Source organism: Hoplias malabaricus, chromosome 3 (genome assembly GCF_029633855.1).
Source record: "Hoplias malabaricus isolate fHopMal1 chromosome 3, fHopMal1.hap1, whole genome shotgun sequence".
NCBI lineage: Eukaryota > Metazoa > Chordata > Actinopteri > Characiformes > Erythrinidae > Hoplias > Hoplias malabaricus.
This window is the reverse complement of record NC_089802.1, coordinates 65,749,351-65,776,774: the sequence shown is the minus strand read 5'-3', so window position 1 is coordinate 65,776,774 and position 27,424 is coordinate 65,749,351. Positions and strand designations below refer to the sequence as shown.

Sequence of the window (27,424 nt, the reverse complement as noted above, 5' to 3'; positions counted from 1 at the left end):
ATTTTTTGAAGGCACCCCTCTTAGCCTCATCTCCTTTGTCTAGGAGTTTGAGGCTAACAGCACCAGCCCTCAATCCACCCCCAAAATTTTCCCCGGACCTGAGGGGGTAATCCTCGGGAGCAGAGGGTCCTGCGCAGATGTCCTCGGGAGTAGATTGGGAGATTCTGGCTCTCAATAGTTCACTAAAAGTCTCCACAGTAAGATGCAGGGCTCTCTCTCCCAGCACTTGATCAGCCCACTGCAATGCTCTCCCTTTGAGAAGGGATCTCATAAACATTACTTTAACGAATCCATGTCGCGCAGGAACAGTCAGGTAGTTAAAGTACAGGCGGCATTGAAGCAGAAAACCTTCACAGTTTGAAGTCCCCTCAAACTCGGGGGGGAACTCCCATAAAGGACTGCAAGGTAGCAGGTTGCTCCGGTTTCCTCCCACAGTCCAAAAACACACGTTGGTAGGTGGATTGGCGACTCAAAAAGTGTCCGTAGGTGTGAGTGAATGTGTGTGTCTGTGTTGCCCTGTGAAGAACTGGCACCCCCTCCAGAGTGTATTCCCACCTTGTGCCCAATGATTCCAGGTAGGCTCTGGAGCCACTCTGGATAAGCGGTTACAGATAATTAATGAATGAATGAAAGATAACATGTAAATTATCGTATGCCAGTCCATTGCTTCACATAGGGCCCACCCCACTCTCTTCCTACCAGAAGCCACACAATATCCACACAAGTATTTAAAAGTTTGCATACTTTAGCTTCTTCCTTTCAATGCTTCATCAACTGCATCCTCAAACGGAACTGTTAACTCTCCATTTAAACTATCCATTCAACTGTTAACTCTCCAATAAACTATCCATTTAATTTCAGAGTACAGTACTTTATCTGGCCTCAGTGTAGTTATTGCAATACACTGTGGGACCTGCAGTTTTTTACCTATGTCCACCAGTAATTTCCAATCTCATGCTTCACCCCTTATACCAATATCTATAGCCTGTGCAAGCTTTCGAATACGTTCTCCTTCACGCACAAACCTAATCACCTTATTACTACTACCACTCATCAATTCATTTGGCTGAAAGCTGAAATGCTCCCAACCTCTTGAAGTTGCATTTGGTTTTGTGACTAGGTTTGCTGCCATTGTATCCATTTTGTAAAATGAAGACTGAAGCTGTTCAGATACCAACAGTTTGGAAAACATTCATTACACACACACACACACACCAAAGTGTAAAACAAAAAAGACCATGCAATGAAAGGGAAAATATGTATACACTGAGGTGGTGATGGTTCTTGCCAGTTCTTGTGGCTGGCTGGTTAATAGCATGGTATATAACGGTTATTGCGACAGCCCTACATAACTATAAGAGTAAAAGTGCATAAATTACTTTTAACATGGATCAGTAACGAAACCTCAATTTTAAGTGAGAACTACCAACACTAAAGCTTATTTCATCTTCATGCCATACACAGACATCTTCCTCCATTGTGAAGTGCAAATACATTTTACCCATATCCATATTTACGTCATATTTCAGTATTCAATCAAGACAATTATATCAATATGTCTCCCAAACCATATATAATACAAACCTAATTCCAAAAAAATGCGAAATGTATAAAGCAGACAAAAATATCATTGATTGTGGTTATCTCTATGATGGATGAAATTTCACAGGTAAAATTTCATGGCTGTGACAGACTTCCCAGCTTGTATCTGAGCGTTCTAGGCAACTGACAATGTTTAAACTGGGGGAATAGTATAAACATTTAATTACAATTAGAATCATTTTCTGACCAGTAAAGTTACCCAAATATATTTAACTTTAGCACTTGCATATAAAAACAACAAAAATATATTTAAACACATCATTTCAACATTAAATTTAATGAAAAATGATTATTGGATTATCTATTTTTAAAATCTAACCAATAAAGACCAGTGTTATTTTGTGCAAACACAGGGAGTACCTGGACCTAATGGAGATCCTGGACCTGAGGGCCCAACTGGAAAAAATGTAAGTTGCATGCAATATCGATTGAATTTAACACAGCCATCAGTTCTCATTCCTCCATTTATAAGGTGGTTTTGCTGAAGACGATTAATGGAATTGTCTATGTTCTAGAGTATAATTACACATTTATAGACAACTATTGTGCGCAATATTTAGCTACAGTTGTCAGACATTTGTGCAGAGTAATCCTGAGGATTTGTCTTGAGGATTTTACTGCAATGTGTTGTTTAAATAACTGCAATTAAAATAATGTACCTCCATAACATCAAAGATGCTGGTTTATAACACGCTGGATAATCCCTGGGGCAGCACAGTGGCGCAGCAGGTGGTGGCACAGTCACACAGCTCCAGGGACCTGTAGGTTGTGGGTTCAGGTCCCGCTCCGTGTGACTGACCCTGAGGAGTTTTGTGTGGTTTCCTAGCACAGTCCAAAAACCCACAATGGTAGGTGGATTGGCAACTCAAAATGTCCGTAGGTGTGAGTGAATGTGTGAGTGTGTGTGTGTGTCACCCTGTGAAGGACTGTGTCCCCTTCAGGGTGTGGACCCACCACGACCTTGAAATGGATATGTGGTTCAAGATAATGAATGAATGGATGGTCCCTCTCCTCTTTACCTAGAGGGAACGGCATCCATAATGAATTTAAATTTTTGATTTCTCAGATCACAGGACACTTTTCCGCTTCACCTCAGTCCATCTTAAATACACTCCAGCATATAGAAAGCAGTGGTATTTCAGTATCCTGGTGTATCAAGATGGTTTCTCATGTGCATTTGTGAGTTTCCCAAACAATTGTTTTCCAAAGTATTCTCCATGCAGTGATTTACATTACAGAATCTTTTCCATTTTAATGTAGTGCCACTTGAGGGCATGAATATCACAGCCAGACAATGCAGGTTTTGGGGCTTGTCACTTATGTATGTACAGATTTTTCTGTAATCTCTGAATATTTTAATATGTGCCTTAGATGATTTGAAATGAGCAGTGCATTCCTGCTAATTTCTTTAAGTAAATGAATAAAGGGGAAATATGCAGACAAATCTAAAAAGATTGAAGGGTGTAATTAAAGCAGAAGTTGTTGTTCAATGTATTAAATATGTTTTGCAACCCTGTTAGTCTAGTATGTAATAATAAATATTCAGCCTTTGGAGCAATGGGCGAAGTGATCTTCTATTGGCACTGTAAGGCCCCCAGCATTGAGTTATGCAGCCACTGAGGTGTGTTCACTGTGTTAGAATTCCTCCAGTACATTTAAGTGGTATGTGTGAAACCAGAATATATCAGCCAACATCATTATATGACCTTAGCACTGAGCATGTATCCATATATGTTTGGCCACATAGTGTATGTTGTCTGACAATTAGCTGAAAGAGAAGTAGGATATAGGATAACTCATAGTTAATTACTTATAATAACATAACATAAGATAACTCGTAGTTGTAGTTAATTACTTATGTTATGCTCTTAAATACCAATAGTTCATGTATAAACAGATCTGGTTTTATTTAAACGGGTTCAGTGCAATAACTGATGCTGCTAAAAGTTACATTGTGCAATAAGCAATGCTGCAGTTGTGGATTGTGTACATTAGATAACTCATAGTTAATCATTTATGTTATGTTCTTAAATATGTTTACTGCTTCCTTAAATAATGTTCTTTTAATTCTTTCTTGTTTTAACTCCTTTTTCTCTTAATTGCACCAAGGGGAGGGGGGGGGGTGCTGTAACCCAATCTTGTTGTATAAGTAAAATGTACAATGACAATAAAGGTTTCATCATCAGCAGCATGTTCTGACAGCTTAGAGCCAAAAATGGTTTTCAGCCCCTGTGTTTTTTTGCAAAATGAAATGATATGAAGTCAGATTGACACTTTCACTGATATTATCAGTCACTAGAAAACTTATTTCTTTGGTGTGTTACAAACATCCACATTCCTCCTTCCAACCCTCTGTAATTCTTAGTAAATGCATCTCAGTTTCAAGGTAAGCAGAAAAACTTTATCATTTTTAGGGTATATTGTTAGGCACTTAGAAGGCTGATGTGTCAACTGAGTCTGGACTTGCTAACAGATGGTGAGAGTTTGAAATGGTATTTTTGTCTTGAAATTTAGATGGAATTTACTGTGGCGGACAATGATATTTTCTTGAAAACATAATTTTATATGAATATAAATGTTCATGATTTCATTTTGATAGCCCCCTTTGCATGTCAATGTGGTTTGATAAAATAATTTGTTCCTTCCCTATGATTCTGATCAGTTGCTGAAGATACTGATGTGGTCCCATATGCACATAAGAAAGGAATTCATGCAAAAACATGTGTGTGATGGATTTTACTACATAAATTGTGTGTGTGTGTGTACGTGCGTGTGTGTATGCCTTTGTATGCCTGTGTGTATTTTGTGCTGCATGTTTAGGGGGAGAGAGGTCTTCCTGGACCACCAGGTATTCAGGGTGAATCTGGAACAGGTCTTCCAGGACCAAAGGTAAATGCCACAGCATAAATGAAAAAGTCATTAAATGAATGTTATTAGCTTTCATAATTAGAAGTTGTGGTTAAATAGGTAAAATGTTGGTAAAATGTGTAGTCAGGTTTTGCAAAGAGAATATATACCCTTTAAATGTGTATTATTTTTTGTCATTCTTTAACAAAGAAACTACAATGCAGCTCCCAGACCTCTTGGAAAGAGAATCCTACAATACTGAGGACAATTGTACTGCAAAAATTTCATTGTCCAATCTGTAGTGATAAATCAGAATGCTCACTATTGGCTCAAAAGGCATAATGGTGATTCTCTTAATATCTTCTAGGAGAAATAACATTAGACAAAATGTAGACATAAGAAAAACCTGGTCCCAATAAAATGGTAATATTGATTCAACTGACTGAAACTGAGAAGACTCATGTGAGCATGGCACAAATTTAGCCTGATAATCTTGTCGCAGTCACACAGCTCCAGGGACCTGGAGGTTGTGGGTTTGAGTCCCGCTTCGTGTGACAGTCTGTGAGGAGAGTGGTGTGTTCTCCCTGCGTCTGCGTGGGTTTCCTCCGGGTGACTGTCTGTGAGGAGTGTGGTGTGTTCTTCCTGTGTCTGCGTGGGTTTCCTCCGGGTGACTGTCTGTGAGGAGTGTGGTGTGTTCTTCCTGTGTCTGCGTGGGTTTCCTCCGGGTGACTGTCTGTGAGGAGTGTGGTGTGTTCTCCCTGCGTCTGCGTGGGTTTCCTCCGGGTGACTGTCTGTGAGGAGTGTGGTGTGTTCTTCCTGTGTCTGCATGGGTTTCCTCCGGGTGACTGTCTGTGAGGAGTGTGGTGTGTTCTTCCTGTGTCTGTGTGGCTTACCTCCGGGTGACTGAGAAGTATGGTGTGTTCTCTCTGTGTGTGCGTGGGTTTCCTCCAGGTAACTGTCTGTGAGAAGTGTGGTGCGTTCTCCCTGTGTCTGTGTTACACTCTTGAAAATGATGGGCCAACTCATCTCCGGTGCGACATATTTATTTTGTTTATGCACCGCAAAAACAGAAAATAGCAGGTTACAGGAGCCACTCTGTGTGTTACCTGCTAACCGCTACACCAAGTACTGAGCGACTCCTTTTTCCTCACAACAACCGTGACACAATACACTTGCATTGTAAACCCAAATAATAAAACAGTACTCTTTGAACAATCCTTATTCTAACCAATTACATTACTGTCTTTGCACTTTTACAGTTTTACATGCATCACTTGAACTCAATCCCCAGAACGCATTTTACTGTATAGGCCAGTATCATTGTGAAATCTGATTAGAGCTTTATAGTGTTTTTAACAACAGTTTTAGTTGGTTTTTAATCCCTTTCAACCCAGTACTCTTATGAATTGTATTTTAAACTAACATTTTAAATGGATATCTCTTTAGCATATTTCTTTTACATCTTAATCTTAATGAAATAACCAGAAAGCATTTTACACTTCCTCCGCTAAACAGAAGACATATAGTGCAGTTTTAAACCAAAAATAGCTGTATGGCTACTACAGACTTTAATCCCAGCCGTCTAACCGGACTGGTACATGTATAAGACCACATATACTCCATAGCCTAGCATGAGACTCAGTCTGACTTCACATTTAGCCTTAGCGTCTATCTCCAAACGTACAGACCTAAAACAGCTCTGCAGCACATTACCACAACCCCTCGAACACGAGTCCACCATTTTAACCACACAATATACTACTGTGTACTCTCAGTAATATATGATTTATCACCCAGCTTACCTGCAAAAACAGAAAATAGCAGGTTACAGTAGCCACTCGGTGTGTTACCTGCTAACCGCTACACCAAGTACTGACTGACTCCTTTTGCCGGTCGGAGTGTCAGCCTGGCGAAATTATATATTATAATTGCGTGGGTTACCTCCGGGTGACTGTCTGTGAGGGGTGTGGTGTGTTCTTCCTGTGTCTGCGTGGGTTACCTCCGGGTGACTGTCTGTGAGGGGTGTGGTGTGTTCTTCCTGTGTCTGCGTGGGTTTCCTCCAGGTGACTGTCTGTGAGGAGTGTGGTGTGTTCTTCCTGTGTCTGCGTGGGTTTCCTCCAGGTGACTGTCTGTGAGGAGTGTGGTGTGTTCTTCCTGTGTCTGCGTGGGTTTCCTCCAGGTGACTGTCTGTGAGGAGTGTGGTGTGTTCTCCCTTTGTCTGCGTGGGTTTCCTCCGGGTTCTCCGGTTTCCTCCCACAGTCCAAAAACACACGTTGGTAGGTGGATTGGAGACTCAAATGTGTCCGTAGGTGTGAGTGTGTGAGTGAATGTGTGAGTATGTGTGTGTATTGCCCTGTGAAGGACTGGTGCCCCCTCCAGGCTGTATTCTCGCCTTGCGCCCAATGATTCAAGGTAGGCTCTGGACCCACCGCGACCCTAAACTGGGTAAGTGGTTACAGATAATGAATGAATGTGACTAACAGGCATGGTCTGGCTTTATTCAGTCAGATTAACTACCTATTTCTTTTTAAGATGAGAGGTGCATTAGATACATAACACTGTATTAGGCCCAAAACTCGTGTACAAATCCAGATTCAAGCATGCAACATCCCATTAGGGGAGCTCCTCAGCAGGCACACATGTGGGCTTAGAACACAGGGCTGTTATGATCCTGTGAGGAACATGATGTTGTGTGCACAACCACTCAACATGTGTGGATGTGAAGATGACTTCTGAAACTTAAAGTGGCATTTCATCAGAAATTGGGAGATATATTTTAGTTAGTGATATTAAGAAGCGGGATTTTCATTCTGCTTTGATGAAAATGAGGAAAATTCTGCATTACACTTGTTTGTTCTTAGACCAGGTCAGAGCTGGCTCATTACCTCAGCATATCTGTGGTAGGTGACACTTTTGTCAGATTTATACAAACTCAAGATGAAACGTGAGATTGCTGTGTGTGTTTTTAGGGAGAGATTGGACTCCAGGGCAGAATGGGACCTCCTGGGCCTCCTGGGCTTGGTGAACATGGCCTTCCAGTAATTATACATATCATAAATTAGTTCATTAATATATTTATTATTAACTCTTTTTGATATGCCAACATAACTAGATGAACATAGCCTGGAATATATAACCAAATTCTTGGTCTTTGTATGCTCCTTTTTTATGTCTAGGGGCCTCAAGGCCCACAGGGTGTTCCAGGAGAGAGAGGGCCTTCAGGAGATGGTGTTCCTGGACCAAAGGTGCATGTCACTGTCCATTAGATGTAAAGTGTGTTTCTGTGTTCTCACTTTATCCTAAATATATTTAATTCTTTACTATTCACATGTACACATGATATGCTATATATCTAAAGTTTGTGTGTGTTTTATGCTAACATTCATTGAAAGTAGGCCTTGTCAATATAGCCTTTGTATACGGCCTGGGCTTTACAGCTGGACTCATACATGTGTAAATGTAACACTTGTCAAAGCTTTTCTCGGTTGACCTACAGACACTTCAAACAGCCATTACCTCAGCCTGTCTCTTTTCAAAGTAATAGTTTGGCCAAAATCAAAAGTAAGGAGGATACACTAATCTTAATTCATACTTATCTAAAAGTATTTACAAATAAAATTATTTTTACTTGGATAATAACTGAAGTGAAATTAATATTACCCTTTTGAAAGAACTCGATTAGAAGGAAAAAGAACCAAAACCAATTATCATCATTATACCCCTACCCTGCCAAATCCCATATACACACCTGAAAACACCTCTAGTTAAAAGTAAACTCAAATAGATTTAAACAGGGTGACCAGACGTCCTCTTTAACCCGGACATGTCCTCTTTTTTAGACTTAAAAAATGTCTGGGCGGAATTTCACAAACGTCCGGGATTTTGTTTTTCTAGAGCTTACATAGAATTTCGAGAAGCGTTTCGTTCACAAACTAGTCCCACCCTCCCCTACTCCGTTTGGTTCGCTTGAGTGAGAAGGGGGAGTGGTAAAGTAGCTTAAAATCTTCTGATTGCACGGTCTGACTGTAGAGCTACAGTTATTGGTCGATAACCTTCTCTGTAAACATTTAATTGATCAGTCTGCATGTCAGTAGTCCTTGTTTTACGTCAGGCAAAGCTCATGCCGAAAAGTAAGCCCCCCCACCACCCGCAAGACGTGTCCTCTTTTTCACCATCTCAGATCTGGTCACCCTAGATTTAAATGTATGTATTATCCATCCATTCATCCATTATCTGTAACCGCTTATCCAATTTAGGATCGCGGGGGGTCCAGAGCCTAGTTGGAATCATCGGGCGCAAGGCGGGAATACACCCTGGAGGGGACGCCAGTCCTTCACAGGGCAACACAGACACACACACATTCACTCACACCTACGGACACTTTCGAGTCGCCAATCCACCTGCAACGTGTGTTTTTGGACTGTGGGAGGAAACCGGAGCACCTGGAGGAAACCCACGCGGACATGGGGAGAACACACCAACTCCTCACAGACAGTCACCCGGAGCGGGAATCGAACCTACAACCTCCAGGTTCCTGGAGCTGTGTGACTGCGACACTACCTGCTGCGCCACCGTGCCGCCCTGTATGTATTATGTATAGTTTTAATCCTGTTACAAAGTCCCGTGTTAGGACTTTTGCTTAAAGAATTTGATAGTGGTGTTTCTGCTTAAGCTGGGAATCAAGCACTGGCATTAGTGTTACCTACCACACTACACCAGCCACTTCTTGCTTATGTGGTTCCTTTTACTGATGTCATGACATTAGCAGTAGCAAAATAGAATTTTTTTCTTTTACTTTAGACCATTGTCATGTAGTGGGGTGTAGGGGAGTGTCAGGGTGGTCAGAGATATAAACGGGAATGGAGGTAATTGCAGGAGACTTTTAATGAACACAACAAGGGAACAAAACAGAGAGGCTAGGGAACTAGACAAAGGGGATAAACACAAGGGCTAGAACGCTTAACACAGGGGCTAAACACTAAACACCAGGGCTAAACAGAGCAGAACACAAAGAAACAAAACAAAAACTAAACACTTAACAAAGAGGCTAAACACAAAGGCTATATACATAGAACCAGAACATAGCAAGAATCTTAAGCAAGACCATAAACCACAAACGACTCACAAACAGGAAACACTGACATGGACTATAAAAAGACAACACAATGAAGAAACACCTGGGACAGATAACGAGGGGGCAGTAACACAAAGGAGGCACAAGAGGGAGGAGCAAATGTGGAGACCAGGAAGACAGAAATAAAACAAAGAGCCATGTGCCAAGTTCAATTAAAGAAGTACAGCAAAAGAATGTGCATTGATTTATTCTGTTCTTGGGAACACTGTAATTAAAAGTACATATGAATTTTGGTTTGGATGATTTAAAGAATGTTGATTTTGATGTTAGTGATAGTGAATATAAGAGTATTTATACTTAATTTTAGGATTTTTTAAAACCAAAATGGCAATTGTGGGCAGCACGGTGGCGCAGCAGGTAGTGTCGCAGTCACACAGCTCCAGGGGCCTGGAGGTTGTGGGTTCGATTCCTGCTCCGGGTGACTGTCTGTGAGGAGTGTCGTGTGTTCTCTCTGTGTCCGCGTGGGTTTCCTCCGGGTGACTGTCTGTGAGGAGTGTGGTGTGTTCTCCCTGTGTCTGCATGGGTTTCCTCCGTGTGCTCCGGTTTCCTCCCACAGTCCAAAAACACACGTTGGTAGGTGGATTGGTGACTCAAAAGTGTCTGTAGGTGTGAGTGAATGTGTGTCTATGTGTCTGTGTTGCCCTGTGAAGGGCTGGTGCCCCCTTCAGGGTGTGTTCCCGCCTTGCGCCCAATGATTCCAGGTAGGCTCTGGACCCACTGCGACTCTGAACTGGATAAGGGTTACAGATAATGAATGAATGAATTAATTTTATTATAATTGTAGATTTTAAAGTTGTGTTGATTTCATACACCCAATTTCATCTCCAGTACGTATGTTATGTTTTTTTTTTATATGAAAGAATTCTATAATGAAATATTATAAACATTTATTTCTTCTTCTGGAGAAGAGAATGTAATGTACCCTTAGGGAACAAAACTGGACTTTTAAACACTGTTGTACCTTTACACAGTGTGTGAGAGTGTACAGAAACACTGTGTAATTAATAACAAACTAACTAATGTGGACTATTCTGAGTGAAACAGAGTAATGGACATTTATTTTACTTCTTTGTTATTTATTACTTTCTACAGGGAGACAGAGGCCCTGAGGGACCAAGAGGATCAAGGGGGCCCATAGGACCTGTAATTAAAGGAGATAAGGTAACACACTATTTCACATACCCATATGATAATTTGGTTTCTACATGCAATACTGCATAGTAAGTGTTTACACTGAAATGGCAAAAGTCATGGAATAGCCATAAAAAATTGATTATGAAGTTGTGTTCCCTCAGGTGAGAGCTTGGGACCACCCACAACTGTATAAGTTGTGAAGTGTTGTCCTGTGCATGGAATTAAACACTGGCCAGTGTGCTCATAGCAACATGAATTATTGGAGTTCCATTGTGATAATGGGTGCCAGATGGATGAATTTTTATAAAGTTTTGCAGCCATTTAACATTTCTCGATCTACAGTGTCACGTATGTACTGGAAAGAAGTCATAGAAGGCATTACCTCCTGCGGTGGAGAGTGCAGTGGCCACCCACAGATGGTTAATGATCATGGCTGCATCTGGCTAGAATTGTCCATGTGAACAGACAACAACAGACACCATGTTACCAGGACAACATTCTTTAGCTTCCATGAGACATTGTAGCAGAAGACACACCAGAGTTGCTTTGTAAACACCAACGACCCTGGACACAAGAGATTCTCACCTTGGCTGTATACTATACACCAGATAATGATAACAATAATGATGATAAATAACCAAAAGAACTTAATGTGTTGCTAACTGCAGATGATAATATATATGGATGATAATGAAGCAATATATATGTAGAAGGAAAAATTTATCAATTGTAACAGATATTCTGTATAAATGTATAATCATCCCATAGCATCTGCAGGTATCCGGTGTTCTGTAAATTAGACTATTTTCAACATTTAGATTTTATATTTATATTGTCAGAACAAACAAAGAAGAATGGGGTACTTTTTAATCAGTTTACAGTAAGAAACATATTAAGACTTTTGATTTAACTAGGTTCTTTAACACTTTATAGTTCTTTATAAAGTTAGTTCTTTGTTAGCTGATGTTAATATTAGATGTATGCTTGCAGAACATTTTTTGCTCCCATTTGAGTGCGTGAGAAAGGTATGGTGTACATTTTAGGACATCCTCAGACCTCAGCGTCAGTACTCAGGCATTGCACAGAACGGCATAATTTCTCGTACAAAACAACATCAAGTCTCTGGGAAACCATCGTCATGTCTCAGAACTCGTGTTATTAAACATCAGACTTCAGCCCACAAACAAAAGGCTTCAGACCAAACTCCCTCAGAAAGGCATGAAAGGCATGCCTTTTCCCTAATAAAATGCAATATGGTATAGATAGCTAAGGAAAAACAGCTAATTAGTCATAAAAATAGCTAGTAATCATTGACACATTTAGGCTTCTCCACTGTTAATGGTAATAGGAAATTAGAATTAGAAGAATTAGACTTATAGACTATATGTATTATATATGCTATATCTATATTATATATGGAATTATATATGCTGATCAGCCATAAAATCAAAGCATCCTTGTTTCTATACTAATTTTCCTCTCTATCAGTAAAACATTCTTTGTAGGTGCACTTAGTTCTAGAGCTACAATCTGTAGTCCATTTTTTGCTACTAGTTTATGTTGGTCATCCACTAGTCTAGTCATCAGTGGTTACATGATGCTGCTGGCTGGATATTTTGGTTGGTGTTCTGTTCAGTTCAGCAGTGATACAGAGCTGTTTAAAACACACTTACACACCAGAACTAGATCAGTGTCAGTGCAGTTAGGAGAACGATCCACTATCTAAATAATATCTGCTCTGTAGTGGTCCTATGCAAGTCCTGTCCATTAAAGAACAGGGTGAAATGGGGCTATCAGAATATGCAGAACAACAGATAGACTACAATCTGTAATTGTAGAGCTACAAATTGCAGCTATATGGCAGTTGGGGCTGAAAAAATGGACAGTGACTGGAGAAACAAATCAGGTAATTTTAATGTTTTGGCTGATCAGCGTATTTGTGTATTTATTTTATTATAATTATTATTTTTTTTTTACATTATTAGAACACAACCTGTTGAATGAACCAATACATAATGCAATTCACTTTACCTGAATTGGTATTAGAAGTTAAGAACATTTTTTTATATTTATTGTACTTTTTTGTTTTCAGCAACAATATAGTTAACAAGTCAAACCATTTTATGCTTTTGGCAGGCCTAGTGATTTAATATTATCTAGTTACTGTAGATTTAAAAGCTTTTCTCTCAGTTCCTCACTGTGTGTTTGAAACAACCAACCACAACATTTTTGCTGAAGATTAAATAACTTACTGCTAAAAATATGTTGCAAATATTGCAGCTTATAGCAGCTTAAGCTCATGTTTACATTCCAGATTTTAGGGCATTCCATGTTGTAGTGCCGACTAATGTCGATAACATGTTAAGAAGCCGCACCACAGACCATTAATCTAATGTTATTGTGAGATTGTGCATAATGTGTGTGTGTAAGTTTAGGGAGATTTTGGACCTCCTGGATTACCTGGACAACCTGGTCTTCCTGGACAAGGCATACAGGGAGAAAAGGTGCTGACACATTAAGAAATTAAAATTTTGAACAAATATTTCACGTACTCTCTGCATATTGCCACTATACATATTTTTCAATGTAGTGTGAAGTGACTACTGTGAGAGTACAAAGCCAAGACTCAAGCCCAAACGTTGTTTTTACCTCACTTTATATTTAAATGACTTAATTATAGAGGACAGATAGAGAGTGTAAGCAAAGAACCATTTTTAATTTTATAAATCATATCAATGTTATGAAACAAATTGTGACTTTAGCAGTCGTAAGCTATGTTAATCACAGAATACTATGGGGTTTTTTTTTCTGCAGGGAGTGGAGGGGCCACGTGGCCCACCTGGGGTCAGGGGCCTGCCAGGCGAGGGTTACCCAGGACCAAAAGTAAAAGCAGGACCAAACATCAATAGTGACTGTGCAAAATGATTCTTGCTTTGTTAGCTATAAATATTGTTAGAAACACCCCTTCCTTGTAGCTTTTTAAAGTAGATGAGACTGTTGATAAGCTTCATCAGTGGTCAGTTTCCACTATTAATATAACAGTGACACTAACGCATTATATAAATCCAAGCTACTACAGTATACTACACCATTTTCATCCTAAACACAACAGTGAAAATACCACATCAGTTTCACTGTTGTGCTGAGAATTTTTCACCAGTAACATTATAACAAGTGAACAACAGCCCTGTGGACAGAAAATGACCAATGACAAATTAGGAGGGCGGCAAACTGATCATGACTGGTTATGAAAACCGGATGTGTGTGTGAGAGACAGTATCTATGTGTGTTGTTTCTAAGGGTGATCAAGGGTTACCAGGAGAATCTGGATTAACAGGAGAAAGAGGTTTAGGAGAACCAGGACCAAAGGTCAGCCTCTCACCAATTTCATTGAACATATGTAATTATATTTTACTCCCCTTTATATTTTTTAAATATCAGTTTTTCCTCCACAGGGTGAACCAGGATCACCTGGGTTGTCAGGGTTGCCAGGTTTACCTGGCGAGGATGGAGCTCCAGGGCAGAAGGTAGTGAATAACAATATTGGCCATGACTCTGGAAAAAAGTATAAAAACCATATGTTTTTATATTGTCAGAACAAAATAAGGTGAACATGGGGTAAATGTTTATATGTGTGTGTTTCAGGGGGAACCTGGTGCTCCAGGTTTTAAGGGTCCTGAGGGATTGCATGGGGTTGGCATCCAGGGTGAAAAAGTAAGATTGCTTTCTCAGATTTGAGAGTAGCGAGCAACCCTCTTCTCAATATAAATGACACATAATGTAATATATAACTATAAATATATATATATATGCACAGTTTTGCTCAAAATATTGCAATGCACACAACATATGGGTGACATACCAGAGTTCTAAAGAGGACAAATTCTTGGGGCATATCTTGCTGGCTCATCTGTGACCAAGACAGCAAGTCTTTTTAATGTATCAAGAGCCACGGTATCCAGGGTAATGTCAGCATACCACCAAGAAGAACACATCCAACAGGATTAACTGTGGACGCAAGCTGTCTGAAAGGGATGTTCAGGTGCTAACCCGGATTGTATCCAAAAAACATAAAACCACGGCTGCCCAAATCACGGCAGAATTAAATGTGCACCTCAACTCTCCTGTTTCTACCAGAACTGTCTGTCGGGAGCTCCACAGGGTCAGTACACGGCTGGGCTGCTATAGCCAAACCTTTGGTCACTCCTGCCAATGCCAAACTTTGGAAGGAAGATGAGGAATTAAATACATGCAATGTATTTATTAACAAAAACAGAAGCAAAACCAACAGAAAAAACAAACACGGGCAAAACAGACTGAATAAAGTCAGGACTAAACTGAACAGAATAAAACAAGGACAGACAGGAAACAGCCATGAACTGGGGTAGACACATGTAAACAGAAAGCCAGAGAAAACACACATCTACGCACACAGCACCAGACAAAGGAGCACTGAAACCAAAGGTGTATAAAGGACAAACAAGGAACACTTGGAGACAATAATTAGACAAAGGCAGGGCTAAAGGCGGGACTAGGGCGGAGACAAGAACAAAACAATTACAGAGCCATGTGCAAACAAGGAAACAAGGGAAACAGACAGAGCAGGAACACACCAGACAGGGTAAAAGCGTAACAATATTACCCCATTTTACATCAACAAAATTGAAAAACTCTTAGCCTCTTATATATAAAAGTAAGTCTTTAATAAAAGTGTTTTTATTAGTTTACTTTTGGTAGGGCTTATATTCAGTTTATAAATGTAACTAAATACTTGTATAGTGTGATGTGATTAAAAGCAATTATTTATATTTTTCTTTATTCTTCTAACTTTAATAAATGATGTATAAATATAAAACTTAAAATTAGCACAATTAACACAATAGAATTATATTTATATTAGTGTTGTCAATCAGTTAAAAAAATTTAACATGGTGTCAGGAACAAAGAAGCTGATGTCCATGCAAGTAATTTAAATATAAAAAAAAACAAATAGAAAATAAACAAGAGCTGATATCGGGATAAGCAAACACACATACAAGACTAGACAAAGGAACACTGAAACCAAAGGGGTATTTATACACGAGCATACACAAGGAACACCTAGGAACATAAGAAGGCAAGGCCCCAAAGGAGAAAGGTGAGAACAATAGTGACAAAACTAAAGGAGTTATGTGCTAAAGGAGCACAACAAGGAAACTCAGACAGACAAACTAGGAAAGACAGACAGACTAGGAACAACAGGAAACAGGGTAATAGCGTAACATCATGTCAATCAGTACTGAGTGATTAATCATGATTATTCCCAAGTTAAAATGCAGATGCTTCCTGTTTTGCAGTAGTGAGATAAAAAGGAATGTGTAGTGTGGTATGCATGACCAATGGCTAGTTGGATTACTTTGCAATAGTTTTAAGGATTTTTAAATTGCAATCTTTTCATTTGCTGAGTAAACGTTTCAGGGAGAGTCAAACATGGCAAAGCTCAGCTGCAGAAGTTAAATTGGAGAAAAATTAATTCTATTGCACATGACTCATACAATAAAACACCTGCATTCATTAATATATGTAAAGAATAGAAGGGGTGCAAGAAAATGATGTTTATGAGATTAATGCATACATAAGCATAAATAAAATTGAATCTATATTCAATAACTCATGTGAGTTATAGCCAAATTTGGTAAAATTATTTATTCTTCTTCTTATTATTTTATTTCCCATTACTAACATGTACGTTAACAGGTTAATGTTGACAGCACAAATGTTTGTGCATAGGCATGTAAAGGAATCTTGCAACAAAGTCTTAATCCTGTGGGGTTTTTTTTAATTATTGATTTTTAGTACAAAAGACACTCAGTTTAAAAAATTCAGTGAGTTCAGTAAAATTCAGTAAACAGCGTGTTTGCACTAACCCTATATAATAAATCATGTGATTATAGCACATTAATAGAACTTAATATGTAACATAATTTAAATAAGCAACAATTAGCCTCAGAATCTCCCTGAGGCTGAACTGAACCTCAGGCTGTTAAACACATTCCATACCATTACGTTTCTGTTCATCAGTTACAACGGAAATAAAAAAAGAATTATGTAGCTTAATTTACTTTTACAAGTAATTTACTTTTTCAAATACATGCATGCCTTAGAAATCATGCTCTAACAGTTAACATTATTGTTTACCTCTTTATTATTATTATTATTATTATTATTATTATTATTATTATTATTTATTTATCTATTTATTTATTTTATATGAAAAACTGAATTTGTGGTCCAGTTTCACGTATGTTTGGGAATAACAAATCAAACCAATAAAGTTAATTATTTTCTGATTTTGTGCATGTGAATCATCCATCATCTACCACTTATCTGGGTCGCAAGCAGCAGTCCAAGTAAAGAATCCCAGACCCCCCCACCAGCCACCTCTTCTAGCTGTGCTGGAGGGATACCGAGGAGTCCCCAGGCCAGTCAATGACATATAACCTCTCCATCATATTCACACCTGTCAGCCTCCCACTCCATCTTTCCCTCACGCATGAACAAGACTCCACAATACTTGTACTCTTTTACTTTTGGCAGAAGCTCACTTCCAACCTGGAGAGAGCACACCACACTTTTCCTACTGAGTACCATGGTCTTCATTCCTGCTGCTTCACATTACCATCCCTGTACCATCCCTGCTGCTTCACGTTGGCTGCAAAATGGTCCAGCAACAGCTGGAGGTCCTGGCCTGATGAAGCCAGCAGAACCACTTCATCTGCAAAAAGCAGACATGGAATCCTGAGACCACCATCCCGAACACCCTCCATTATGCGGAGAAATTCTGTCCATAAAGTTTTGAACAGAACCGGTGACAATGGGCAGCCCTGATAGAATCCAACCACAACTGGAAACAAGTTAGACTTACTGCAATGCAAATCAAGATCCTGTTCCATTTATATAGGGACTGGATCGCTCATAGTAATGAACCCAGTACCCTGTTCTCCCAGAACACCCCCAGAGATTACCCAGGGGGACATGGATGAATGCCTTCTCAAGACCCACATATCACATGTGGATTGGCTGAGCAAACTTCCATGCACACTCAGCTGGTCTAAAGTTCCATGACCAAGACGGAATCTGCATTGTTATTTCTGGATCTGAGGTTCAACTATCAGCCAAATAGTTCTCTAGTACCCCTACATAGACCTTACCAGGAAGGCCAAGGAGTGTGATATCCCTGTGGTTGGAACACACCCTTCTTAAAAAGGGGATACACCACCCCTATCTGCCAATCCCAATGTCCCTTTGATGTTGTAAACAGATGTCAGCCAGGACAGCCCCATAACACCCAGAGCCTTGAAGAACTCGGCGCACACCTCATCCACCCCCGGAGCCCTGCCACCAAGGAGTTTTCAGTAATTTGATATGGGTTCTATGTTCATTTGTGAGTAAAATAAAGGTTTATGAGATTTGCAAACAATTACATTTTGTTTTATTTACATTTTACACAGTGTGCCAACTTTTTGGAATTGGGATTGTACTATAAGCTCATGATTGGTTCGTAGTCAATTGTAGAGGTTGTTTTTGTTACTGTGTAGGGAGACCAGGGATCAAGAGGAATTCGTGGCTTGGCTGGACCTCCAGGAATTGCTGGACCATCAGGAGCAAAGGTGAGCAAAGATCAACAAAATGTTATTTCAGGAGGATGAATAAACACCCTAAACTAGTCAAAAATGTGATTGAAAATGTGATTTTTGGCATTCAAATTACACCTTAAACTGAAATATGACACTTTACTTTCTGTGTTTGCTTTGTAAGAAACAGATTTATAGAGATTTACTTACCATCTGTGTAGGTCCCAGGACCTACAACTGCTAGAGCATCGTTAACACCTATCTCAATACTCTAGACAAAGCCCACTTTCAAGTTGTAACCTACTATGTCACCCTCAGGTAAAGGATGAGGAATCCTCAGAAATATAGATCTATTAATTAAGGTAAAGATTACAAGAGGTTCTTCATTAAAATCTGTTAAATAGGAACAATTCTTTTTATTCTTTAAAAATACTGTCAATGATCAATAATGCTTCAGAATTAATGCAACAATAAGAAAAAAATCTAGAGAAACAAAATACATTTTTAAAAAAAGAAGGGTTAAGTATGGCTATAGCAGTCTTTTCACCAGCCCAAGGCAGCTACCAGTTGACACTGCAATTTAAAAAAAAAAAAAAAAGGAAATCACCACAAAATAGAAAAAAAAACACTAATAAATACCTAAAGCAAGTCCCACACAACCCCACTTAAAAATATGTAGTGCCAAAACTTTGGTGACCCACCTTAGCAATATAACCCAAATTGTAGGATGAATCTTATCATCCTGGCTCAGGCCTATTGTTGTTCACTTATGAATGTTCATATAGTTTATTCAAATACCATTCATAATAAAAATATAACTATAGTCTGTGTTCCTAAAAAAAGAAGGAAGGTCCTCCGTTAATTAATACTACAATCCATTAAAAATAAAATACTCCAAAAAAAAAGTGATTGACTCTCAGAAACTTGCAGGCTTCTGTAGAAGAAAAAAATACCACCTATTACTATCTGTTATGACAAGGAAAACCATACCAATAAACGATTTTCTGTGCAAGGCCTACCTGCTTGTTAGTGCTAGCTATGTAGTAGAAGAAAGTTGGCTGCCCTGGAATCACTTCTCAATCCCACAGTAAACCAAAATGTGGCTGGTGTGTGTTTACTGTATAAGCACCCCAGTAGGCTACATTACATGCACAAATCCAAAATAAACAACTAATCACCTAACATATCTACTGGGCCTCACCGGTTATCCAGGACTACTCTTAAATGGCAAACAAGTTAATAAACAAGTCCTACCTGTTACATCTGCAAAGTGCATATTTTCTTAATCCATAAGGTTCATAAGGTATTACTATAGAATACTCAGGTTTTCTTGTTTATTGTTATGATTTGACCTGTTTCAGGGGGAACCAGGATTGCCTGGAAGGCCAGGGTTACCGGGGCAACAGGGACGTTCACTAGTAGGACCAAAGGTACACAAGATACACAATCTCCACTTTATTCCTTTTCATTTTTTGGTTTTATAAATTATCATTCAAAACACTAATACATTATATTATTTTTAAAAATATATTCTTAGATACACAGATAAATGTATAGAATATAAACAAAAACAATAACCTCATGTGACCAAGCCAGTATATACAGTGGCAAGGAAAATATCCCTTGAAGGTGGAGGAAGAAATTATGGGAAGATCCAAGATTCATAATGGGAAGCATCCTCCTCTGGTCAAAGCCAATAATAATTCCTATCCAAATATAATAATACATTTTTTTATTGAAATATTTTAATGTTAAATTACAGGGTAAAATAGGTCCAGCAGGCCATCCTGGTCCTTTGGGGGAGACAGGATATGGACTTCCTGGACCAAAGGTAATATAGAATATATTTATTTTTTTATACTTATATATATATATATTTGCTTAAATGTAGAACATTTAAAACATGTAAAACATTGCTTCACATCTCCACTAACTCTGATCTAGAAGCTGACTTAAACTGTTGCCTGATTCTTCACTTTTTCTGTTTTGTTTCTCAGGGTGACCGCGGAGACCCAGGTCCTTCTGGTCTATTTGGCCCAAAAGGAGATGGCTACCCTGGACCAGCAGTAAGTTGGACCACACTGCACAATTTTTTAACATCTCAGAAATGTATGTATGTATGCATACTGTCTATAATTGCTATTAAAGGTGTGTGTGTGTGTGTGTTCTCATTCATATTATTAACAGGGTTCTCCTGGGCTTCCTGGACTTCCTGGAGTGCCTGGTCCAGAGGGACTGGGTATCCAAGGACCAAAAGTAACTTTGACAACTGTATTTGTGTGTCTATATGTATTTGAGATATGTTGAAGTTTGAAGTTTATGTCTGACTCTTTCAGGGTGATGTTGGGTTCAGAGGTTTACCAGGACTGCCGGGACCTCTAGGGGAAGGGCTACAAGGACCTCCAGTAAGTCAGAACAACAAAAAAAAATTAAATACAAAAACATGAGGACAGATTATGCATTTTTTTCTTTGTTATTTGAACAATACACAGTCACATTAGAATATTATGACCACATCCTTGTTTATGACCTACAGTCCATTCTCTCAACTCTTCTGATCAAAAAGGAGCATTTAGTAGTTTCACTGTTACAGACTGTAGTCCATCTGTTGCTTTGCATACTTTGTTTGTCCTTTTTAGCCTGCTCTTAAATGGTCAGAACCAACACAGAGAATGTATGATCTGGGTCGTGGATCATTCTCAGTGTAGCAATGACACAGATATGGTGATGTTGTGTTAGTGTGTGTTGTGTCGATACGGGTTAATCTAATACTGATGTTCTGCAAGTATATCAGTCAACAGTTCTGCTGCAGTTGATTTATTGAACTAATATATGTATAGACATTGCATTAGCACTATTGTTTATATCAGGGTTCTCTAAACCCCAACAAGTGGACAATGCCTTGTTTTAAATAAATATATATTCATTTATTCCAAACATGAGTTCATAAGCTCATAATATGGATTTTGATTAATACTTAATGTTTTCTTAAAGATTTCCACTATACTAAATAAAGGCAGTGAGATACACATTGTTTTTAAATGTGTACTAGTTCTATGTAAGCTATTTCAAGATGTTTGTAGTCTATTTACATTTTTCTTGACAAGAATATTTACATACTGATAACATCTTTCAGTTTTTGTGACGCATTACTTGATTTTAAATGGAGTTATGAAATAACTTAAGCTTGGGAGAAGGACCATGCCCAGACTCCTCCTCTTTGCCATTATGCACCATATAAAACCACTCCTCTCTCCTCATGATGAAATTCGCACCCCTCCACCACACCTACTTCTCCTCTTTCACCAATGACTTTGCCCGGCAAGGGGGGTCCAGCTTCATTCTTCACTAGCAGAAGCCACTCAGAACTCCAGCCCAAGTGTTTCTGAGTTCCCCTTACTCGCCCTGCTTACATCAGGCGTGGGCCTCACTTCGCAAAGTAGTGTTTATATGTAGCAGTGCTAGATCATAATGATTTTTTGCTAATATATGTAAATATATCTTGTCTTCTTAATATTTGTGTTGCATTTTTATCTTTGCTAGTACAGACCACACTCGTAAAGGCTGTAATGGGCATGGTGCCTGTTGAATAGATGAATACAAGAAAAGGGAGGAGACAGGGTGGGGGCAGGAGCATGTTTGTCCAATGTGAAAATGACGTGAGTTCGCAAGGTATATATAAAGCTGAGGGGAGGAGTTCAGGCATGGTCCTACTCTCAAAATTATTTTATTACATATCTTCAGTTTGCTAGTACAGACCATGCCCATAAAAGCTGAAACAGGGAGGTAATGTTTATTTGCTGTATAGTGAAAACAGGTGATGGAAAAGAATCTCCACAGACATGGTTAAAGGTGTAAATACATCTTTATTTACAGAAACAGTGTCTTACAGGTTCTTAAGGATCCCATGAAAGAGTTTTCCGGTTCAGTGCACGCTCGCCTCTCTCCCATTCTCACTCTCTTTTCTCTATCTGCCAGCTCTTGGCTAGGACCCCAATATATATGGTTCTTTCTTCTTTCCAAATATGGTGAACGTAAAGGTTGGTCTACATTTGCATGTTTAAGGGACTAAGTGAGAGGTAAAATGTATAGTCTCTATCCTCACTGTCAGCTTATCCTAAATATTTCTCTCTTTGGAGCACAGACACTGAGCATACGTCTAAACATACAGAACAGTGAACATTTCTTAATACTGCACTTAAGGCCTTATGTTTAAATATACGTCAGTAAACTCAGAAGTTTGTTGGGAAAGAGATCAGTGTGGCTTATGAATACGTATGAAGCCAAAAATTGCAGCAATGCTCGTCATTAGGTGCATCAGAATGGTCAAGTTGCGAGGTAGTTTGGGCAAGGGTTTGGTTGGTGTCCTGGATTGTGAGTAGGTGAGTGAAATTGGATAGAGAGTCCATGAATAAATGACCTTTAATAAACTGGTGTATGACTGAGTACCATGTGAGATGGTAGAGGAATAGCATTAGGTTGAGTAAATTGAACAGCCTTTATTGATTATGATACTGACAGAAATTCTATAGTGAAGGGGGATGGCGAAACTGGGAAGTGGATTAGCAGCTGCCATGAAAGTGACACAGTAGACACAGCAGTGGAAGAGAAACTGAGGGTGTGGGATGATAAGGGGGGGGGCTGATGAGTAGAAACAGAACGAGGGAGGAGGAGAATGGGAGGGGCGGGATGATAAAGGGAAGGTTTGGATGATAACAGAAGGAGGGATAGGATAGGAGAGAGAACAGGAGGAGCAGAGAGGGACTGGGTCTAAAAGAGTGCAAAGCTGTCCGTCAAGACAGTGTTCTGAGGGAAAAAGGTGGTGAGTTGTGTCAGAATGAATGCTTAACATGCTTAACACGAAGAGGTGAGAGATGAGGAAAGGGTTCCTCTCGTTAGCTGAATAAGCAGAGGGGACGCTGTAGATTCAGAGCACTTGACTGGATAACCGTGGCTGTTCAGCCAGAGAGGAGGAAATGTGAGGCTCAAGGCTGCATGCCAGCGGCAGGATTAGAAGTGGGGTTTCACGCAGGCCACAGCATGAGGAGAACTGTCTTTCTTGTGTATTAACTGTAGATCCCACAATATGGCAAGTTTGCCATTAAAACCCTGTGTCAAAGACCATGCCATCCTCCAGATGGAAGACACTGGAAGGAGAAAAACTTCAGCCCACAGGCTGTTTATTTACCAATTCCAAACATGAATCAATCTCAAAACAAAAAGGCTTTTGCCAACCTACAAATAGTAAAATAATTACACCCCACGTTGTGGCGGCATAAATACTACATAGTGGAGTCTGTGATAATTTTTTTTATTATTAATTAATTATTTAATTCATTTGCTTAAGCTCCATGTTTGGGAGTCATTAAATAATATGTAGTGTCTTTACCTGTCCAATTTTAGCTTGGACATGTAGATCATCATGTTAGATGACTTTACATATTATATAGTAGAATTAGCTAGTATTAATTATTATTAATGAAATATGCTCATTGACCCACTGTAGGTTCTTGGCTCCGAAAGTGAATCTGAACTAATAACTAAGTAAAAATTCTGTGCAAGAAAGGTGCACACACACAAACAAATAACCAAGGATTGGTTTTATCACACAACTGGTTTATTAATTGTAATATCAAATATTGAATATTGGTTATACATTCATATAATGAAATGGATTACAACGATACATGAGAGAGCAGGGAGATTCTAAATTCTAAAAGCTCAGAATTTAAAAGCTTATCCCAGCAAGAGTTCAAATGAAACCATGTGACCTTACATATCCCTGGAGATAGCTAGGGGTATGTCAGTGATGTGCGGTGCTTTCCGGAACGGGACCTTGTAGCACTGCAGATCTGGCGATCACTCTGTCGGAGCTGGTGACGTTCTGAAGGTCTCTGTGGGAATTCGCCATCATCGCTGATCTGCCTCCTTGTGAGAGACATGTCCATGCAGGTCTCTCCTGGGCCTTTTGCTCAGAAAATCCTTCTGAGTTTGCATGTGTCCTCCTTCTCCCTCGCTGATTCTGAAGCTCTTGTCACCACTTTGAGGGTCAGAGGTCTGAGGTCTCCTTCATGCTCTGGGTGTGGCATTGAGCTTTGCTGGAGTTAAACTATAGATTTTCTTAAAATATAGTTTTCTACTAGAAATAAAAATAAAATAAAACTTCTGGTTGGAAGTTCTGGGTTTGTTCTATCTGGACCCTGCTTGAGGGGCCCAACACTGTTTAAGAGATAGCCATAAGACAGTCTGATGCCTGAGAGATCCCTGAAGAGATCTGAAGAGCTAAACTCTGACCTGAGAGCTCTAGAAAGAGCCAGGGCTCTCCCTTAACTCTAACTGATGGGAAAAAAAAAACTTGCTTCTTCATCTCTTCTTGTTTTTCTGTTCTCTTCTGTTCTTCTCTCCCTACATTTTCTTTCTGTTCTCTTTTCTCTTTTTCTTTACTGAGTGAGGTTTTTCGCACCACTGTTTTTTAACCAGATTTTAGGAAACCCGCCTTGAATGCCTGATTGGTCCTGAGGGACTGATGATCTCTTGTTCCTGATTGGATGTTTCCTGTACCCAATTTATGACGCTTGACAAGACAAAAACTTAAGGAGGCTTCCTGTTAAATGAATATCCAGGATTCTTAATCGTACTTTTGCAATATAATATATTTTATGTTAACACAATGCAATATCATTCAGAAAAAACTATGTTTTACATAATCCTTAACCAAATAATACACAGTCTTCCTACATATATTATTCTGCCCTCACTGTACACGGATATACACAAAATGTAGCTGGCATAGCCACCAGAAAAAGAGTAAACAATGGGTAGCCTGCATTCCGCTAGCTCGATGCTAACATATAATGGGTTATCCCATAGTCAAGCTAACGCGATTAGCATTGACGAGCGCAACTGCATGATCATCAAACAAGACTACATTACATTTCTCACTCGACACGAACTTAGAATGCACTCATACTTGCAGGCATATTTTTCCCATGCTCTGTGTGAAAAACAACATGGGCTGCTACCAGTTCAGACTCTCTCAACGTTTTCTTTTTCTACTAGAGAATCTTAGGTTGGGGCGGCACGGTGGAGCAGCAGGTAGTGTCGCAGTCACACAGCTCCAGGGGCCTGGAGGTTGTGGGTTCGATTCCTGCTCCAGGTGACTGTCTGTGAGGAGTTGGTGTGTTCTCCCCGTGTCTGCGTGGGTTTCCTCCAGGTGCTCCGGTTTCCCCCCACAGTCCAAAAACACACGTTGCAGGTGGATTGGCGACTCGAAAGTGTCCGTAGGTGTGAATGTGTGTGTGTCTGTGTTGCCCTGTGAAGGACTGGCGCCCCCTCCAGGGTGTATTCCCGCCTTGCGCCCGATGATTCCAGGTAGGCTCTGGACCCCCGCGACCCTAAATTGGATAAGCGGTTACAGATAATGGATGGAGAATCTTAGGTTAACAAGCCTAGTGGGCTAGCGGCGCTACTGCACTCCACCAGTGGCAGCACATAAATAAAAAGGTGATTTTAAACACGTGTAAATTAATTCCACCCGTTTTGATTGTCCAAATGGAATTCATTTCACACATGTAACTTGTTCACCAGGTAAATTTAGGAATTAAGGAATGTGTGATTCTTTAATTTTAACAGATGTGTGAGAGGACATTTACTCAAAGTGGGGTCTGTGTGTCTCTTTGCATTCCTTAGAGCTTGACCATTCCATGACCTTGTGTCATAAAAAGGTCCCTGGGGTGTGGTTTACGACTCTTCTCAGGGTGTTATTTCAAATTCCCATCTGGGCTGGTGTGATGAGAAGAGTGACTGAGAGTGAAGAGAGGTCTTTCGGCATGATAAGATAACTTTCTGCAAATTAAGTCCCAAAAAGTCAAATTTCTTATTAGAAATTAATAAAACACAATCATGTCCACTACATACAAAACAAACACCCCATCAACAAGTCTGTTTCTTCATCTGGTTTTCTTGCCAGTGCATAGTTTATTAAATGTTCCTCATTGGGAGTACATCAATAGACAATCAGCAGAGCCAAAGTGATTTAGGAGAGTTCAGTTTGCACAGCTCCCTTACCTCCTGGGTAAAAGACCCAGCCCTCTGGGTATAGCCGATGGTGTAGATTCTATGAGCCTTCTGAGGCCACAGGGGCACAATCACTTTATGAATTTGCTTACACAATATACAGTATATATTGATAATACATTTACGTGCCAGTTGAACTAACCAACTGAAGAAGATGAAACATTGGATGCCACTTTACCCAACATCTATCATGCCTTCCTGCCATGTGTTTAACACATCACCATCTCCATGTACAGTCACCTTAAAACACAACAATGCTAATACCCAGATCCTAAATTCTAATCCACCATTGTAAACTGCCTCCTCAAATGTTGAAGTTAAGGATCCTTTTCAAAAACCTCAGGGCAACATGGGACGACCAGGATCTCCAGGGGCTCCAGGACCACCTGGGCAGGGAATACAGGGCCCAAAGGTATCACTTGCCCAAGCCAACATGCACAAACATGTACATACATTATTGTTTAGCATGTTTAGTACGTCTACTACATAAGCAGTGTACTGCATTGCTTTTTTTTCTAGATCTTGTTTATTAAACTGCTATTTTGGAATTTGCCAATATGTAACGCATTTTGAATTTAAAATACTCTAATAATAATAATAATAATAATTTTAAATTATATAGCACCTTTCTCAAACTCAAAGTCAATTTACATCAAACTCTACAGAATAAAGCTTCATGCTCATTCTTAAGGCAACTAATTTGGTGATTTATCCTTATTGAAACATATATCATCAACAGTGTGAACTAATTAACTTTGCATAACATTCATTTCAAATATTGGATGAGTATGTGTCCCCAAACTTTGAATCATGTAGTGTACATTTGTTGTACTATATAAATACATACATTATTTAGGGTGAGCATGGAACACCGGGCTTAACTGGTCTGAGGGGATCATCTGGCGAGGGCTTCCCAGGACCAAAGGTAAAAGTTCTAACCTATAGTCTCAATTCATTAAAGTTAAATATATGAAATATGAACAGGTTTAATTGTATAATCTGTGTACATTTTGTCTCT

General features: G+C 39.5%; 1 protein-coding gene across 1 annotated transcript in view; it reads left to right on the top strand.

The window, feature by feature from the left end:
• col28a2b (collagen, type XXVIII, alpha 2b) overlaps nt 1-27,424 on the top strand; it is a 76,247-nt gene that overhangs the window by 35,174 nt on the left and 13,649 nt on the right. The window contains exons 10-27 of the mRNA XM_066664056.1: nt 1,956-2,009; nt 4,423-4,491; nt 7,419-7,487; nt 7,626-7,694; nt 10,676-10,744; nt 13,153-13,221; nt 13,532-13,600; nt 14,018-14,086; nt 14,173-14,244; nt 14,363-14,431; nt 18,295-18,366; nt 19,692-19,760; nt 20,093-20,161; nt 20,328-20,396; nt 20,518-20,586; nt 20,667-20,735; nt 26,750-26,818; nt 27,263-27,331. Coding sequence (XP_066520153.1) covers nt 1,956-2,009; nt 4,423-4,491; nt 7,419-7,487; nt 7,626-7,694; nt 10,676-10,744; nt 13,153-13,221; nt 13,532-13,600; nt 14,018-14,086; nt 14,173-14,244; nt 14,363-14,431; nt 18,295-18,366; nt 19,692-19,760; nt 20,093-20,161; nt 20,328-20,396; nt 20,518-20,586; nt 20,667-20,735; nt 26,750-26,818; nt 27,263-27,331 — 1,233 coding nt within the window. The remainder of the gene's footprint in view (nt 1-1,955; nt 2,010-4,422; nt 4,492-7,418; nt 7,488-7,625; nt 7,695-10,675; nt 10,745-13,152; nt 13,222-13,531; nt 13,601-14,017; nt 14,087-14,172; nt 14,245-14,362; nt 14,432-18,294; nt 18,367-19,691; nt 19,761-20,092; nt 20,162-20,327; nt 20,397-20,517; nt 20,587-20,666; nt 20,736-26,749; nt 26,819-27,262; nt 27,332-27,424) is intronic.